This window comes from Pristiophorus japonicus, chromosome 4 (genome assembly GCF_044704955.1).
Source record: "Pristiophorus japonicus isolate sPriJap1 chromosome 4, sPriJap1.hap1, whole genome shotgun sequence".
In the NCBI taxonomy this organism is placed as follows: domain Eukaryota; kingdom Metazoa; phylum Chordata; class Chondrichthyes; family Pristiophoridae; genus Pristiophorus; species Pristiophorus japonicus.
In genome coordinates, this window is record NC_091980.1 from 66,575,376 (window position 1) to 66,593,577 (window position 18,202).

Consider the following 18,202-nt stretch of genomic DNA (forward strand, 5'->3'; position numbering starts at 1 on the left):
GCACTTGTGTGAAAGGTGGCGTCATCAGAGCAGATGCGATGGAAACAGAAAAACTGGGAGAATGGAATGGAGTCCTTACAGGATGCAGGAAGTGTAGTCCAGGTAGCTGTGGGCTTATAGTGGATATTGGTTGCTAGCCTATCCTCAGAAATGGAGACAGAAGTCGAGGAAGGGAAGGTAGGAGTCGGAGATGGACCATGTGAAGGTGATGGAAGGGTGGAAATTGGATGCAAAGTGAATGAAATTTTCTAGTTCATTCTAGTCCATTCCGCAGTCACCCCCAGTACCCCCTCCTCTTCCCTTCCCACAGCACCTTCCCGTGCAAGTGCAGGAGATGCAACACTTGCCTTTTTACCTCCTCCCTTCCCACTGTCCAGGGCCCCAAATACTCCTTCCAGGTAAAACATTGATTTACTTGTACTTTCAATTTAGTACACTGTATTCGCTGCTCATGATGTGGTCTCCTCTACATTGGGGAGACCAAACGCAGATTGTGTGACCGCTTTGCGGAGCACCTCCATTCAGTCTGTAAGCGTGACCCTGTGTTTCCGATTGCCTGTCATTTTAATTCCCCACTCCACTCCCACATCTCCATCCTCGGCCTCCTACACTGTCCCAATGAAGCTCAACGCAAGCTCGAGGAACAGCATCTCATCTTACGTTTAGGCACTTTACAGTCTTCTGGACTCAACATCGAGTTCAATAATTTCAGAACATAACCTCTGCCCATTTGTGGCTCCTTTCCCCCCAATCTTATGTTTTTTTTCTCTTTGTCGCCAATGATCATTATTCCGCCATTTACACCCTATCTAGACTAACCTTTATCTAACTTCTGTCATTATCATTTCAATTCGGCCCATCATTCCTTTTGTCTCTCTAATCTTTCCTGCCCTCCTCCCTTTTCAGTGCTCCTTAAGATCGGTTCTTTTCGAACATTCACCAGTTGTGATGAACGGTCATCGTTAACTCTGTTTCTCTCTCCACAGATGCTGCCTGACCCGCTGAGATTTCCAGTATTTTCTGTTTTTTTATTTCAGATTCCAGCATCTGCAGTATTTTGCTTTTGTAATAATATACAATTGTCCTGGAGGGACACAAATGAATGAGAGAAAAATAGTTATAGTAATTATATTAATGCATAAGAATTATGGTTGAACATGCATAGAACGTTTCACAATCTTTCAGTTCTGAGTTATAACGGAGTTTTTTCCCTTTTAGGACCCAGGTTTGAATTCAGGCCAGACTAATGGAATATAAAAGTTTCTTTTTTTCATCAGCTGAAAAGCTTGTGTGTGAAACAGATTTGCACAGGGGTGTCACTCACCTGGCAGGGAGTACTACTCCAGGACTCACCTGGCTGGAGTCCCAGTCAGGAACTTCGCTAATGGATTGACTTGCCCTGCTAGTTGATTTTAATATACTGTGGAACAATAATTGAGTTTCCTGTAAGTATATCGTAGAAAATGGTCTACACTACAAATTTTAGATACTTTTTTCTGCAAGTACAAAAGAAGTGGAGATTTAAGTTATATTTGTTTAAAAGCAATGGGGTCAAAATTGGGTTTTGTCCTCCGCCCTTTACCACACACGGGAGGTGGCTAACAGGCGACAAAGGTCTCCTGTCGTCGGTAAGCGGTGTCGAAGCCTCAACTTAAATTGAGTCGGCTCTTTGGCAGAGGCGCCAAGAGACAACACTGCGCCAGCTAACACCACCCGCGTGGTGACATCATCCAGCGTACAACACCTCTGTCGCGACATTTGCTTTCTACGGCTGCCGTACAAACAGGAGGCCGTACAGCCAGGAAAAGGTTGTCGCAAAAGAGCGGATCTCGGCCGGAATCGCCCAGAAAGGAAGGTAAGTTTTTCTCTTTATTTATTTCTACATGTTTTCATTAGTTTTAAGAGTGGGGAAGTGTGTGTGTGTAGATCGGAGAAGTTTTAGGTTTTTTTTCCGAGCATGGCGGCAGCCTCCCGTTGGGAAATTCAGTCGGCCTCCTGAGCTCCTGCCTGAGGATGAGTGTGCAATGCCACTTTTTGGTGCTGCTCTCTCATCTTTGGGCGTAAAAACTGAATTTATGACTTTTGAGGCTGCGCCTAACGCCCGGCGCTAAAATCATCACTCAAGCGGTGACACCGCCTCAACAACGGCGGGACTGAATTTCGACCCCAATGTGTTTATAAAAATCTGAAAATGGGTCTGGTTATCGACACTTTATCTTATTTATTATAATTGGCTGCAAATTCAACATGTATTTACTGGCTAGTAATATATACAGGCCATAGAAGTTCCCAGTAATCCACTGGAAATTAATTCTTGACAAATCTGTAGTAATAAACTCTCACTGATCAATGCTGCAATATGAAAGAATGATGGGAAGCACAATGGTAGCACAATAGGTATAAACCAAAATTAAAATTAAAATAACCTGTACCAAAGTGTAACTTCAGGGCAGTACTCGATCTCTTGTAAACTGCTCAAGCATGGCAGCCATAATTTATGGAAACTATATTATCTGATAACCTTGTTAAGCAGTTCTGTCATTCAGATTCCAGCAAATTGTAATAATGGGTGTGATTGTTTTATCCATATGAATGGTGAAAAACATCTGGCAGCACAATTATTGATTTAAACCTTCTACCTGGAGAGAGCTATGTAAAAAAATAGGGTGAAAATACATTACCTACCTGGTAAGTCTTAATTTTCCAAATGATATTCATCCTGCTCACACCATAGTATAGCCTAGAAACCACCATGTACATAAATACATCACCATGATGTTGCAGATAGGTGGTGCAGTATGTTTTGTCCTACTCCTATTACATATAAAGTCTCATGATTTTCATTGTTGCACCAAAGCTAAACAAATGCTGAAGATACTTCAGGATATGCAAGACATCACAAGACAGGACTCAATAGAACATCACTTTTGCCCAGTGGGAGATCCAGGTCAAACAATCATCATCGTTCAACAAATAGGCCATCAACTAGAGTCTCCAGATGCAATATTTGATTCCTCAAACATGGGAGGAAATCCCTCCTGCACGACAGTGGAATAATGGGTTGGATTTTCGGGTCCTTTGCACTTCGGGTTTCCCCCCGGAGCGGTGAGAAATGGGGCAGCAAGGTCTTCTACATCCTGTCGGGTTTTGCGGTAGCGCTTGGAAGCACCGCCGGAAAGAACCGCGCCAGGTGTGCAACGCCTCTCGTTACGACACCGGCGCGAGTTTTGACTCACACCCGACCCGTACACCCCGTGATACCGCCAGGTAAAACAAAGCAGTCCAGCCAGGCCGGCGGCAGCGAGGTACATAAAGTGCAGAAAAGGTAAGTGCGAGTGTTTATTCTTTTAATCTTTTTTTTTTTAAAAAAGAGATTTGTGTTGTGGTGGTGTGGGCAACATTTTTAGAATGTTTTTGTGATTCCACCCACCCAAGACCTCTCTCAGAGCGCTCCCGGCCCCGCACTTTAGTTGGCGAGGTTCCCATTTTTGCGCCGCAAAAGTTGTACAACGCCTCCATTCGCACTGCGCCTGGCGCAGGGCCCAGATGGCAAAAATTTCTCCCTCCTGGTTAACAGCATGACTTTTGCTCCATCTGCTTGTATCAAGGTAAACAGAGCAAATGCATACAAAAAAAATTCTGACAAGAGAAGACCACCCAGTCTCAAGGATGACACGGCCATTTTCCTTGATCAGAAACATGGCAGAAGATGGTTATCCTACATCTATGTGGTCACCCTCAACTTCACCAAAACCAAAAAGTTGACATTTCTTATTTATATGGAATTCAACTTTAGTTGGTATCAACGGCAGTTTGGTCCCACAATATTTTGACACCAAAGGGAGTTTAAAATGGATCCTGCCATGACAGTCAGCAATCCAGCATTATTGATGCTGGGACTCAGCTGTGTAAACAGAAGTTACAGGGGGGTAGTTTTCCCCTTCACCACCTGGGCGGTAATCCGGCAGAGCAGATTGTTCACCTGTTACAGATCTCCCTCTGCCAGATTACCGCCCAGGCAACAAAGTCGAAATTGCCCTCATGGAACCTTTGTAACCATAGCATTTAGCAGTGATGTCTGACGGAGTATGCCCAGATTTCTTAGCCTTATGTGGTTGTTTATCTTATTCTGAATAATGCAGGAAATACTTGCTGCTGTTCCTTACAAGTGTGTTTCATGAACTTGATGCAAATGTGGCAAATCACGGTATCGTATTTAGGTGACAAGCAATTTACGCAATAATCATGAGTGCCAGTGATTGTGAATGGAATATTGCATTTTGCACTATAGTTAATACCTTTGGCAGATGTGTGCGCAGACATACTGATTAAATTAACTTAGTGTGTTTTTGATGTACTGTATGGGTCAGTGCTGAAAGGTGTACAGTACAACCCAGCTACAGCACCCTCTCTCTAAAGTTCCAATTTGTTTCTCAGTTTCTTATACGTCAATGCTCTTTTGTTTGTTTTGCCCTCTTTTAAATGCTCTGTAGTTGTCTTGGGAGCAATAGATGTTAATATACAACATAAAGATAAAAGCTTTTCTTTCTTTTGCATGTTTGTTCTGAAAAGAATGTATGCTATTTTCTGGAGATTAATTTTCCGATGCCAACATCACAGGTTCCTGAGATCCCTGAAAAAAAACACAAAAACCCAGACAGGCCAAAAAGATGAACACAGGATGTTTCATACGCTGTCTTATTAATGTAACCTAGTCCTATGGAGATTCTGGAGACTGTCTCAAACTTCAGCAATGTAAAGTCCAACACAAGGAGCAGAGTCTTTAGCCGAGGAAAAGTAAACTGCAGACCCAAAGGATTTTTACTACACGGCACAGGGGTAGGGGACCAAATGTGGCATGACCTACCTGCAACATTTTTATGTACATGTTTCAGCAGTTTCCCCAGAATTTATCAAGGTAGGCTACATTCTTAGAGCATGTAAAATTAAAAGAACTAATGTTGTCAGGTCTGCCAGTGATAGGAATAACTGGAGATGAATTAAAAGTAGTGCACTGGCACAACATTAGGATACAGAGGTACCCCCTCCAGTGCCTCTATATCCTTTTTATAATATGGTGACCAGTACTGTACACAGTACTCCAAATGTGGTCTAACCAAAGTTTTATACAGGTTTAGCGTACCTTCTCTACTTTACAATTCTATTCCTCTATAAATATACCCTAGTGCTTGGTTTGCTTTTTTTTTAAATGGCCTTATTAACCTGCGTTGCTACTTTGTGATTCATGTATTTGTACTCCCAGATCCCTTTGCTCCTCTACCCCATTTAGATTCTGATTTTCCACGTTATGTGAATTCCTTATTTTTCTTACCAAAATGTAATACCTCACATTTATCTGTGTTGAAATTCATTTGCCAATTATATGCCCATTTTGCAGGCCTGTTGATGTCTTTTTGTAATTTGTTGCGTCCTCCTCAGTATTGACGATTCCCCCAAATTTGCTGTCATCACAAATGTAGGAATTGTGTTTTTGATTCCAAAGTCTAAATCGTTAATATAAATTAAACAGTGGTCCCAGCACAGATCCTGGTGAGACCCCACTTTCCATCTTCTGCCACTCTGAATAGCTACCCTACTCTCTGCCTTGCAGCCAGCTAGCTGATCATTCTGCTACTTGTACCCTGACTCTGCATGCTCTGACCTTATTCATTATTCTATTATGCGGCACCTATCGAAGACCTTTTGGAAATCTAGTTAAACTTCATCTACTGCATTACCCTTGTCTACTCTCTCTGTTAAGAGTCAGGTGCAGTCTTAGTTAACATCTTATCGCAGACAGCACTTCCAGCAATGCAATGCTCCTTCAGTACTGTACTGAAATATTAGCCTAGATTCCTGGTTTGGAGCTTCAAAATCTTCTGAATAAGTTGGGAAGAGACCCTTCATTCACAAACAGTGTATGATCTATGCGAAGAAACATGCTGAAAAACTTCTTCCACTTTTTAAATGTTCTAACATTACCTATTAAGTAAATTCTTTCATCAGTCTGAATTTTATTGAAAATGAACATGTAGAAAATGGACTTTTCCTGTTGGCAGAAGTATCAAACTTATAAGTGCATTTTAAAAGTTCCAAATAGAGCTAACCTTTGTAATAATTACAACCACCTACAAGGCACCATATAAATTAAGTATATTGAAATATAATGTCTCATCTGAATGATGGCACCTCCAACAATGCAGCACTCTGAACAAGGTTCTGGCCTAGAAGTAAATATGCTGGCAACTGAGCCAAGCTGTCAACATTACAAAGTATTTACACAGAAACAGGCCATTCGGCCCAACAAGTCCATGCAGTTGGTTGATACAATATACTTATACCAAGACAAGTAAATATACCGAGTGACAACACTGAATAAAATTACTTGTAGTAATTGCACTTGTTGCTCTCAACTGAATAGAGCTCTAGGTTTAATGAAAGTAGCTGTATTTACCTGCTCTGCATCTTCTGGAAGGCAGCTCTGCTACTTGATTCCATCGATCTTCTTTAAAGTCATAGCACTCCACACTTCGTATAGCTTTAGGTGCCTGACCACCAACTACTATCATAACCTGCAACCAAGAACAGCAGATCTGTGTTACAACTCAAATATTATCAGTATAGCTTCCTGGTTGTGGAAATAATTTGATTTCTTCAGTGCTGGTGTTGAAAGGGATCTCCAAAATTTAGGTCTTTAAACAGTATCCGCCACAATTCTGACTTCTTAGTTCATGGGTTTGGTGCTCACACAAGTGAGACAAGGTTCTATTTAACTTCCACCTTAAATCAGCAGGGATACAACAGGCATGTTTTCCAGCAATGTTCCGTCATATATAACAATCTGCGAAACTCAGAAAAGCTGATTAACAGCTTCAGAAAAGCTGACAAGAACTCCACAAAAAGCTGACAACTAAAAAATAACCCTGAACAAAGGCCAATGACCAAGGCCTCTACTTCAACACAACTGATCAAGTTAAATTCCTTTTACATTGGATTTCAGGATTTTTATTACCTCATGTCTGACATACAGAAAGCAGTTACAATGGTACATTAAATTGTTATGACTTATAGCTGTAGCTATACCCAATATTTCATCAGTTATATTATGAGGGAGAAAAACTAGAGTGTGTAAAAGTGCAATTTTTGAAGGAGTAAGTGAGCTCTGATGATAAATTTCTTTCTGGAGGGCAGTTTTGAGGCATGGATTTTACTTTTGACATTTTGGTGCATGTTGCACCATTTTGAAATGCATTGTGATTCAGCATTAAGGAGAGGGAGACCCAGAGAAAGCTCAAGGACCCCAAAGAGAGGGAAGCACAGAGAGAACTCAGCAATACTTGTCCCTGGTGTCTGAACTGTGTGTTCCCATGTTCTTGGGAGTCTGCAATGTGTGCCCTTATGTCATTGGTGTCTAGGTTGTATCTCACTTTAGATCAGAGTTTAGTGACAGAAAATTCAGCCACAAGGAGCTCAAGTGAAAATAATTCCATGTTTTGTGGCATGAATGTACTGCACAGAGGTATTTCACAGACCCGAGCTGACTCAGGTAGCAAGTACACCCACCAGAAACAGGCAGCTGCCTCATGAAATCAATTCAAATCGGGGTCCTACGATAGCATTAGCACCTCAATATGATTTTAATGTGGTGGGTCAGGAGGCAAGCCCGCTGGGTATAACTTAGCAGAATTGGTTTCACAAACTGACTGACCTGACTGGAAGCTGGATTTAACGGGGTACTCACTTGCTGGCAGTCATTAGATCTGTGTGCCACTATGAGCAGTGCATTCTCAAGGCAATTCCAAGTTTACAGTTTGCTTCTTTCTGATTTCCTCCCCCTAAAGCTCATCATGGGTGCTGTTTTTGCTTCTTTCCTTTGAATGGACATAGCCAAAGGATCTGCAACAGCAGCTTCAACAACCAGGACAAGCAGCAGGTGGGCCTGTTAGAAGGCATTATCCAGTCCACAGGGTCTATAGGTCTCAAGAGTTTGTTTCTTGGATATTTGTGAAGAGCAGTGCATCGGGGGGGGCTTTACTTAATCCTGCCAGAGCAAAATAGTATAATGTCTTCCCAATGGACACAGGCAGAATGAGAGAGCTCTGGGTTCACAGCCGTGATCGACTTTCCTCATGTTCTGGTCATAATACACTGCACTCAAGTGCCTATCAGGGCAGCAGAAGGTGATTCAGCAGCTTTTGTCCACAGGAAAAGCTTCCACTCCAAAAATGCTCAACTAGTGTGAGATCACTACTGAAAATGCAAATGTGTGCCAACTTTGCTAGCAGCTGCCACAGAGCCTTCATTCAGTGACACTCATTCATTCCCTCACTTTTCCTCCCATCATGGAATGTCAAAGGAATGTTGCTAGGGGAAAGAGGTACCTCTACACACATGGCGGATGATTCCCCTCCATAGCCTCACCCCACCCGAGCAACACTGGTACACTGAGAACATCATTGAGCATACCATTGGCATTTTGAAGCTTGGTCACTCTACAGGCACCCTACAATATAGCTCAGACAAAGTCACTGCATCACTGCACAATCCGGCAATGTAAAGAGGATTGGAGTTGGAGGAGATTCAGCAACAAAAAGAGGCATCATTAAAAATTGAGAAAAAATTGAAAAATCGAGAAAGAATTGGATCATCACTTCCATCGATCTGTGGGAGAGCAGACTAGAGGGCAAGAGATGCATTAGAAAGCCCCAATCTATTTGCTTCACAATCTGTCCACGGTGGAGATCTGCCTTTCAAAGGTGGAGCCCAGAGCCATTTGAGCTTCCACCAAAACTGCAACGGTTATGAATTTTGAATCCTATTGTGAGGGCCTGGCTGCAGCGACCCTGGACGTGGCCACACTCTCCAAAATATAGAATGAAGAATGCTGATGCCAACCACAAAGACCAGAAGCGAAATCCTCCATACTCTCAGCCATGGTGGAAAAACTCCTTAGCAAGCATTACAATATCTGATAAACATAGTGTTAAGCATGCAGTTTCTTTCTCATTACTGGCTCCGGACATCCTCATCTCTATCCACCTCAGCAGAGATGCAAGGCGGATTTCGCCTCTGGCACGATGTCTCCTGGTCTATCCCCGTCACCAGTACCAGCTGCTGCTCACTCGTGCTGACTGGATCACCACGTGCAGACATTCCTAACTCACTCTCTAACCCGGCTGCGATGCCAGTCTCTGTGAGGGTGCTTGGAAGTGATGCAGTGTGTGACAGTGCCTTCTCAAAATGGTTCTCCTCCTCCGAGGTGTCTCCTTCACGGGGCTGTGGCTGCTGAGAAGGACCTAGAGGAAAGGGAAAAGGGATAAGAGTTAGGATGGCACGGAGAGACTGGAAGTAACAAATGATAGGCTTCACAATAATGTGTGTTTTTTTGAAGTTCATGAAGGGTACAAGTAATAGACATCCTGTTAAGAAAAGCCCCATGCCTCAAAATGTCCTATTCTGGCAGCTTTGGAGGGTCCACTGTTTTCCAGCATTTGCTGCTTCAGCTTGGAGAGGGCCATGTAGTTGACTGGTCCTGGGCCCAGTCTTATTCCTCTCTCGTGCTGTGTGCTATTTTGTTCTGCAGAGATAGGGCGAAAATTAATTAGGGTCTCCTACAAAGGAAAGTGGAGATGCATGGGACTGGTGCTTGTTGTGCACAGGCTGAAAGACGTGAAGGAGGAATCAGGACAGGGAAGATTTCAATGGAATGCATATGTCTGGAATGTATAGTGAGGAAGTAGCCATGAGAGAAATTGATGATTCTGCAAAGGCTTCCACGCGAGAACAAAATGCTGCTAGTGGCTGCTGTGAAGGGAGCAAGGAAGAAGTGTGTGGTTATAGTGTGCACTTGGGCTGGGTGATGAAGGATGTGATGGAAAAGAGGGAATTACTGAGAATTCTGGGGGAGGGGGGGAAAAAAGGACGTTAAGAGATGCAGAAAAATCACCATCGTTACTCCTGTGAGGTCATTAAAGCGCTTCCTGCGCTGCATGTAGGTCCTGGGGGGTGATGCTCCTGGAGCCAACAATCTCAGCAATCTCGCTCTATGCCTGGTGGACTTGGTTTTTCAGGATCCTCCTCCCACTGGCTGAAAAGAGTACTTCCTCCTTCGCCCTGACCACTTCCAGCAGGATCTCCAGGGGTTTTCAGGAGAATCTGGGGCTTGGCTTTGACCCATGCTGAATCAGATTCTTCAGTCAACACTTCAAAGGCAAAACCAGCCAGAAGAGAATGAAACCTTGCTTTAAGAGGTGCATTTCCACTTTGAATAGGATTTTGGCTGACTGCCAAAGTGGATGGGTTTCCTATGGTGTAAGCAAAGTGGATGGGTTTCCTATGGTGTAAGCAAAGTGGATGGGTTTCCTATGGTGTAAGCAAAGTGGATGGGTTTCCTATGGTGTAAGCAAAGTGGATAGGAAACCTGACCGTAAGATTCTAATGAGGCCAAGGAGTTAAAGTACCTCGAGCCTGTTCTTTGGAGCTGCTGGGGAGTTTCTAACTCATCTCGCTACCCTACTGCTCAGAGTTAAAATCGGAGTCCAGGAGTGGAAGCCTTGGCTGACTTCCCAATTTCGCTCTCGGTGTTAGAGGGTGATTATGCAATCCTTACTGTCATTCTGGCTGAGATCACCTAACTCAGTCCATTGCAGTTATATTAAAGGTTTTCTGTTCGGTTATTTCATTTTTTTTTTGTCTTTTTCCTGCAAAGTGTGTCTTTATAAACTGAATAGTATCTCCAGTTTAATTTGTTTTAGGTTTTGGTAGCTGGCAGTTAAGTGTCCTAGTTTCTACAGGGTGACCTCTGGCAGAATGATGCTTCAAATGGTATTTTTTGATAACACGTCAAGTACCAGCTTACTGCGTTTGATGAGGGAGTCTTTATACAAACCCAGTTTAAATCACTCTGTCCAGTGTGGCAGTGGTTGGAATCAGTGCAACATTGTTGCATTTCTTTATGGGTAGCAGCCAAGAAATTAAAAGTATATTTGTACTGCAGTGATTACTGTCAGTGCTAAGGATAAGGGGTACACAGTCTAAGGATAAGGGGTAAGCCATTTAGGACCGAGATGAGGAGAAACTTCTTCACCCAGAGAGTGGTGAACCTGTGGAATTCTCTACCACAGAAGGTTGTTGAGGCCAATTTACTAAATATATTCAAAAAGGAGTTAGATGTAGTCCTTACTACTAGGGGGCTCAAGGGTTATGGCGAGAAAGCAGGAAGGGGGTACTGAAGTTGCATGATCAGCCATGAACTGATCAGCCATGAACTCATTGAATGGCGGTGCAGGCTAGAAGGGCTGAATGGCCTACTCCTGCACCTATTTTCTATGTTCTATAATCCCAAGATCCTTCTGGTTTGTATAGCTCAATATTACACAGGGTTACACTATTACAAGATAAGACAGCATAGAGCTTTGTTGTTCCTCTTTTTTGAAAAAACTAGGAATGAACCTCACTGCAGCATATAAAACAGCGGAATCAGTTCAACAAGTTGGACAGCAGCATGTGCACGGAGAAAGCTGCTTAACCCACCAACATTCTATTTCTTGTTTTCTCTTCTCTGTCTGCTGATTTTCTACTCTTCTCATCTGAAAGGGTCAACTCTTTCTGGGGTACCACTACAACAATCCTCCTATACAGCACAATGCCATAGTTACCAATCATCTGTGTTTTGCGCAGTTAGTGTTTCTGTCAGGGCTTCATTTTAGATGCATTGTAGATCATCTTTCTTGTGCATGTGCAGAGGAGAACACTCACAATTCATTGTGAGGTGAGTTGATCAGTCCACGGGGCCTCCTGAGCGAATGCAAGCTCAAAACAATAGTAGGTATGATTATCTCCCCATTATAAGTTTCCTTTCCTCCTCCCACATCCAATCAACAACAAATCTCTGAACAGCATGAACTAATGTCATACAATTCTCCACTGCAGTTCATTGGCGATGCCACACAATATACCACACCCCCACCTGATCTTTCAGCTTGTAATAGTGGGAACATCACTAAATCAAATAATGGCAATGAAGGACTGAATAGCATAATCATTTGGAATGACGTAATCCTCATCCTGGAACATAGGTTTGAACATATAGGACACAGATCTTGTGTTGAAAATGTACGCTTTTCAAGTGACATGTGTTTAGGCCATCTCCCAGAGGAAAGGAATCACAGCTAAAAACTACTCTTGCTATTAACATTTAAGTGAGCCAGTGAGATTCAAGGCAAGACTACTTTTATATTTGCTGTGTTGCTTCTGCTGATGAGTTTTCGTCAGTAATTTGGGTTCATTTTTTTTAGTCAAACATATTTAAATTAAATTTCTTCTTAAACCGTCCTTCTACCCTTCCCCAAAAATAGTCCTGTAAAAACAAAATAAATAATCAAAATTCCAATTTGTTTTTATTATTCCATTGTCCAAGCTTTTACTTTTTTCCCTTTCAGAAACATGTTACCATGGAGAAGACTAAAGGCTTGTCTACTAATATTCTTCAGAGGCCAAAATGACCAGTCTTCCCAGATTTCTCAAATACAGCCTGTACTCTGAAACTTGTTCTGAAGTATATTTGGCATTATGTAAACTCCTGCATAAATATAAAATATGTACATAATTCCCTGAAAGTGAGAGTACAGGTAGATAAAGTCACAAAAAAGGCCATTAGAATTTTGTTTTATAAACAGAACTTTATATAGCACCTTTTACAACCTCAGGACATTCTAAAGCGCTTTATAGCCAATGAAGTACTTTTGAAGTGTAGTCACTGTTGTAATGGAGTGAAACGCGACAGCCAATTTGCGCACAGCAAGCTCCCGCAAACAGCAATGAAATATATTACCAGATAATCTGTTTTAATGATGTTGTTTGTGGGACAAACATTGGCCAGGATTCCCTTTCTCTTCTTCAAATAGTGCAATGGAATCTTTTACTTCCATCCAAGTGGGCAGATGGGGCTTCAGTTTAACGTTTCATCCGAAAGATGGCATCACCGACAGCACAGCACTCTCTCATTACTGCACTGAAGTATCAGCGTGGATCTTCTCCACAAGCCTTCAGGCAAATGGGAAATTAAGACTACAGTACTGGTATCCTTTCTCTGCACTTCTGTGATTGGAATTCAAAAGCTTCTAAAAACTGCATTGAGGCCGATACTACCGGCCACAAGACTGGCACTTTGAGAGAACTTGGCACCGTCATTCAGGATATAACAGTAATATTGCTGACCGAGGAACATGGTGTTAGCCAGGCCAATCAAGCTCTGTCTTCCAGGGACAACTGGAGTTGAATGTAAACAACCTCCAGACCAACTGCTTAAAATATCACTTCGGGGAGAAGTTGAGAGTTGGAATCAGTGCCTGATGTTATACCCATTTCATGCTTTGTAAAGTATTGCTTTTATGATGAGCAAAGTTAACTAACTAGTCCATTCATACTATGCACATTCTCCTTTTAAATACTTATCGTAATTCAGTCAAATCTTAGCAATCAGACCCCATTTCAGGAATATGACGCTCTGTAAACACCGGCACTTCTAACATCCGACAAAGTCAGGAAAAATGACAAAGCACAGCCCCAGATATTTAAGCTATTTCCAGTGTACTTTAATTGTAGCATCAAATCAATCATTTTTTTTTGGCCAGCAAAATGTGGCAGAAGTCAGCTCACGCTAGTTTCCCACCCTAAAAATGATCTCCCTCTTTACCCCTACTCCGCATTCCCTCAGGAATTCTAAGATGTGGTGCTCGAAGAGGGGAAGGCCAGACAGCTGACATGTATTACTGTCCTGAAACAGGGCAGCATCAGGCAGGTGGACTCCAGCCGTCGCCATCCCAATGGGCCTCGCATCTGTGGCCCCATTGATCAGTGGGATGGCAGGTCTGATGGCAGGTATTATCTCCCGAGAAAGAGCAACATGCATACCAGTCATCAGAATCTGGAAGTCGTTGCACAGATATTGTCTCCAGGGCAATGGTTTGCGTTTCTGTGGAGCTGGAGTCAATGACTTGGTTCTTAGTTGGGTTCTGCAGTAGATTCCAATGCAGTTGCCACAAGCTCTGGTAAGCCTGAAAATAAGAGCTGTAGATTCTACAATCACACCTGTCATTTGCCACACATCCTCGGAGACTAACCCCAGAACTTGCATGTAGGTAGGATGTTCCTTTTAGGCGAGTACTATGATTTCTGGATACCACGACTCCAAAGCCATGGGCAACCTTCTTGTAGGACTCCACTAGGAAGGTATATCCGCACTTTTTTTCCATTCCTCATGCTTTGTGAATCACCTGATGCCACATCCTCACTAATACTGTTGCATTCTCTTCAGGTGAAAGTAGCTAAGCTGGTGCTAGGGGAAAGACAAGTGATGGAGGGGTGATATCAAATGAGTTATGATACAAGAACATAGGGCAGCAGATCATTGCCATGACTCATGGGTGGGCTTGGGTTTGACTTTCTTTTTTTCTTCATCATTCTGCTCTCCTTTGTAATCCTCCTAATCCACAAAGTAGTAGTTTTCTTTATTCCTCATCCTCTTCATCATCATCCTTCTCCTGTGCCCCTGTAGCAAATTAGGGTATGAGCTAAGAATGGGTGAGCATTACCCCTTGGAATTAAGAAGCCAGCGAAAGTGATGTAAACTTATGTCTGTGTGATGCTTCGCAAGGATGTTGCAGCATTTTGTAGGTGTTCAATCACTAACCTGGCACCGGCACTATGTCCCCAACCTTTCTATCTCCCAGGGCATGATCAGAGCACCTCCCCACTTGAGCCCCTCTCAAAGCATGAGGTGGTTCAAGCTGGAGATGCCTCTCGCAAGCCTTGTGCGCCAGTTTGTCCTGCAACAAGATTGAGTGAATTAGGTGATGGTTAGAAACTGAATTGTGTACGCCAGGTGTCATGAGATAGCAAAAGTAAAAGATATGGATGTATCACACTGATAAAATGGAGGAAGGGGCTTTAGGATTGTGCATGCAAGTAACTGGTGTTGGGAGAGATTGGTAGCCATCCTGCAAGATCCCAAGTTAGCATTCCTCTTAACTAGAGTGCATAGTAAAGGGTTACTTGTGCAACAAATAATTTTAAGAGGATGAAGCATGTACTGATGCCCAGGGAGCCGAAATAAGAAAAGGGAGAGAGGTCATTATGTTACCTTGCCAGTGCTGGTCAGATCACTGAACATCATGCAGCATGGATCTAACGTCTTGGGGGCAAGAGCAGGAACCTCTCTCCACATGACATTTTCAGCAAGTTTACTACCACAGACACCCAACACTCAAGTCTCAAGTCCCTCCTGAGCTTAATTTTATCCAGGTTTACAGGTTTGTCTCTTTGAGATGGATCAAATTGAACTTATGAGAGACAGAGTATTGCCATCTTCTTCCATGACTCACACCCTTGTCTCTTCTTTGGCTGTCTCTGCCAGCTCCTCCTGTGGTACACATTCTTCAAAATTGATACAACACTACCCGTGAGACATCCAGTCAAGATAGCTGACAGTCAACTCTGAGTCAAGCACTTTGGTACTTACCTGCTGCTCCACCAGCCTGTAAGCTTCAACCAGAACTGGCTTTTTAAAAGTTTCACTCTAGTTTCCAAGCACCACAGCACATTACTCCCATTTTTACATGGAATTTACATCAATGACTCTTCCAATTGGTGTGTAAATAGTTGATCCATGAAACTCTAGTGTAAACAGTTCTACTGACCATCGTCAGGCACAACTCATCTTCCATTGGTGCAAATGCAGTGCAATTCCCCACACGGAAATTTGAAACCTACAAAAGCTTAATGGAAGAGGGACTTTGCAGAAGCTAGTAAATGTAAAAACTTTAAATGTACATATAAATGTTCATTGTTGACTTTGTGGTGAGGTTTGTCCATGTTTAATTATTTGGAGTAATGGTTTAGTGTGACATAAGGAGCATATTAAGTGTTGTGGTTGCAGCATTTTCAGTGCACTGTTGCTACATCTGAGTGGCCTGCTCTGTTGCTACAATGCAGCATTACATTGAGCAGGCTGTTGTGGATAGTTCCTACTGCTCAATGAAGATATATCCCCATCAAAGGCCTTTTGCTCTGTCTTCGGGAGCTTTGAAACCCCTGTTAGCAAATCAGCCTCCACATAAGAACTTTTCACAGGAAAGCAAACTGAATTGTGAAATGTGATCCCAGAAGACTAATAAAAATCCTGAACTCCAATACAAGACAAAAAGGAATTTAACTAATTCAGTCACCTTGAAGCGGTGTCCTTGGTCAGGGCTGTTTTTAGTCGAGTGTAATTTTTTTTCCAGTTATCAGCTTTTTGGGGGGCTGCATTGGCTTTTCCGTGTTTTGTAGGTTGGCATGTATGCAAGACCTCTAGTATCACTATAACGGACAGTGCTATACTGTACACTGAACCATAACGGTGCACTGTAACTGCAGTATACACTCCCTATAGGACACAGAAGTAGCTACAGGGAAACATTTCGGATTACACCCACTTGGCATGGAGCCATGCCCACTGGGGAGCATGTATTCCAAGCATTCTTTAAAAGAACCTCCCATAACATAATCCCTACCACCAAGGACAAGAACAGCAGCATTATAGAACTACCATCATCTGCTAGTTCCCTACAAGTGACTTGAGCATATACTGCCGTTCCTTCATTGTAACTAGTCAAAATTCTGAAATTCCCTACCTGACACCATTGTGGGAGCACAATCACCACCGGATTGCAGCAGTTCAAGGTAGCCCACCACCGCATTCTCAGAGCAACAAGGTGTAGGCAATAAATGAGGTCTCGTCAGCATCGCCCACATCCAAAGAACAAATTAAAACAATACCTCAGTATCACTATAACTGACAGTGCTATACTATAAATGGTACAATGCTTCCAGAATCATTAGTTGACAGTGTCTTTTACATGTGTACAGTAAAGCACTGTTGATCTCTGCTTAGATTGGAAGGGTAATATTTTCCAATTGCACATTCCCACGTGGAGTCTTGCCTGCTAGGTGTGCATATCAGGAAACTACACACATGCAACCCAAAATTCTCGCTAAGTTCCGCCAGTGGGTGTGGCTCCGTGCCAAGAATGTGCCAGCAGAAAATTTTCCATAGCTACTTCTGACCAATCTTAGTTCAGCATTAGATGTTAGTTTTAAACTATGTTAGCAGCCTGATCAGTTTGCACTCAAAGCTGTAAAGGACATTAGCAAAACTACTGGTCAGGAAACGAACAGAGACGGTTGCTTTTATTTCAAACTTAAAAACATCCTCTTCATTCCTACCTTGGGTAGGCTGATCGGGGTCCTTGGTCTTGTGCGCACTGTCTTTATTGCAGCCCGTTGATCAAGAGGAAGTAAATGGTATTTCATGGCTTCAATTAGGAAATCTTTGCATGTATTATTATTCTTTATCAAAGCCTCTTCTTCTACAGTCTGCACACAGCGGGGATACAGGCATGTGAGAGACATCAATAAATATGGTTTGACATTTAAATACTACAATTGCTGCCTCACAAGGATACCATCCCTCATTTAAAATAAACTAAAATCTGCCAGATATAGATAAAGTCCTTTTGCACGGCACACCCCTAACCTTTAATGGTTCTCTAAAAATGAAAGCAAAAAAAAACATTTCTTGTGCAAACATTGCATCACATTATTTTCTGCATGTACTTGGGATCAAATCAAATTTGCTAAAATGTGAAAAGAGGAGTGTATGATTTTTGAAGTTGACTCTAAAATAAAAGGTGACAATACGGATTTCAGCGACTCATTACAGTATTTTCAATACACACTAATGAAAATAAAAGGATACGTCATGAACGTCCACTCTATTGTCATGGAAAAGATGGACAGTAAAAATAACAGCAGTCTTAGAAGGTGCTCTACATGTTGTTCAACTGAGAAAGGTTTGTTACATAAAGAAAAATAACCCCTAACCTAATTAACTCACTGCAACTTTCTGCTATCAATTTTATTCATTATTCAAAAACAAAAATATTTGATTAAGTTTGAAATATTCTTGAATGAATGAGAATTAAGTATTTTTATTATAGATTTTTTTTTAATACTTGGCATATCATAATGTATTTTAAACTACAAAAGATATTCCTGTTTGCTGTCAATTTTACAAGTTAAAAAAAAATTCTGAAAAATGGGGGCGAAAATTGCAGCTTCGCCGGGTACATGGACCCGGCAAGGCCTCACAAAAGCCGTTTTT

At 42.3% G+C, this 18,202-nt stretch overlaps 1 protein-coding gene across 5 annotated transcripts in view; it reads right to left on the reverse strand.

Annotated features, from left to right (window-relative positions):
- Positions 1 to 18,202, reverse strand: part of LOC139262934 (kelch-like protein 3) — a 164,235-nt gene that overhangs the window by 31,455 nt on the left and 114,578 nt on the right. For 4 of the 5 annotated variants that reach the window (XM_070878253.1, XM_070878257.1, XM_070878254.1 and 1 more), the window contains exons 8-9: positions 17,266 to 17,415; positions 6,455 to 6,572 (exon numbers count right to left, since the gene is read on the reverse strand). In XM_070878253.1, the coding sequence (XP_070734354.1) occupies positions 6,455 to 6,572; positions 17,266 to 17,415 (268 nt within the window). The remainder of the gene's footprint in view (positions 1 to 6,454; positions 6,573 to 17,265; positions 17,416 to 18,202) is intronic. The other variant, XM_070878256.1, reaches the window with a different exon arrangement.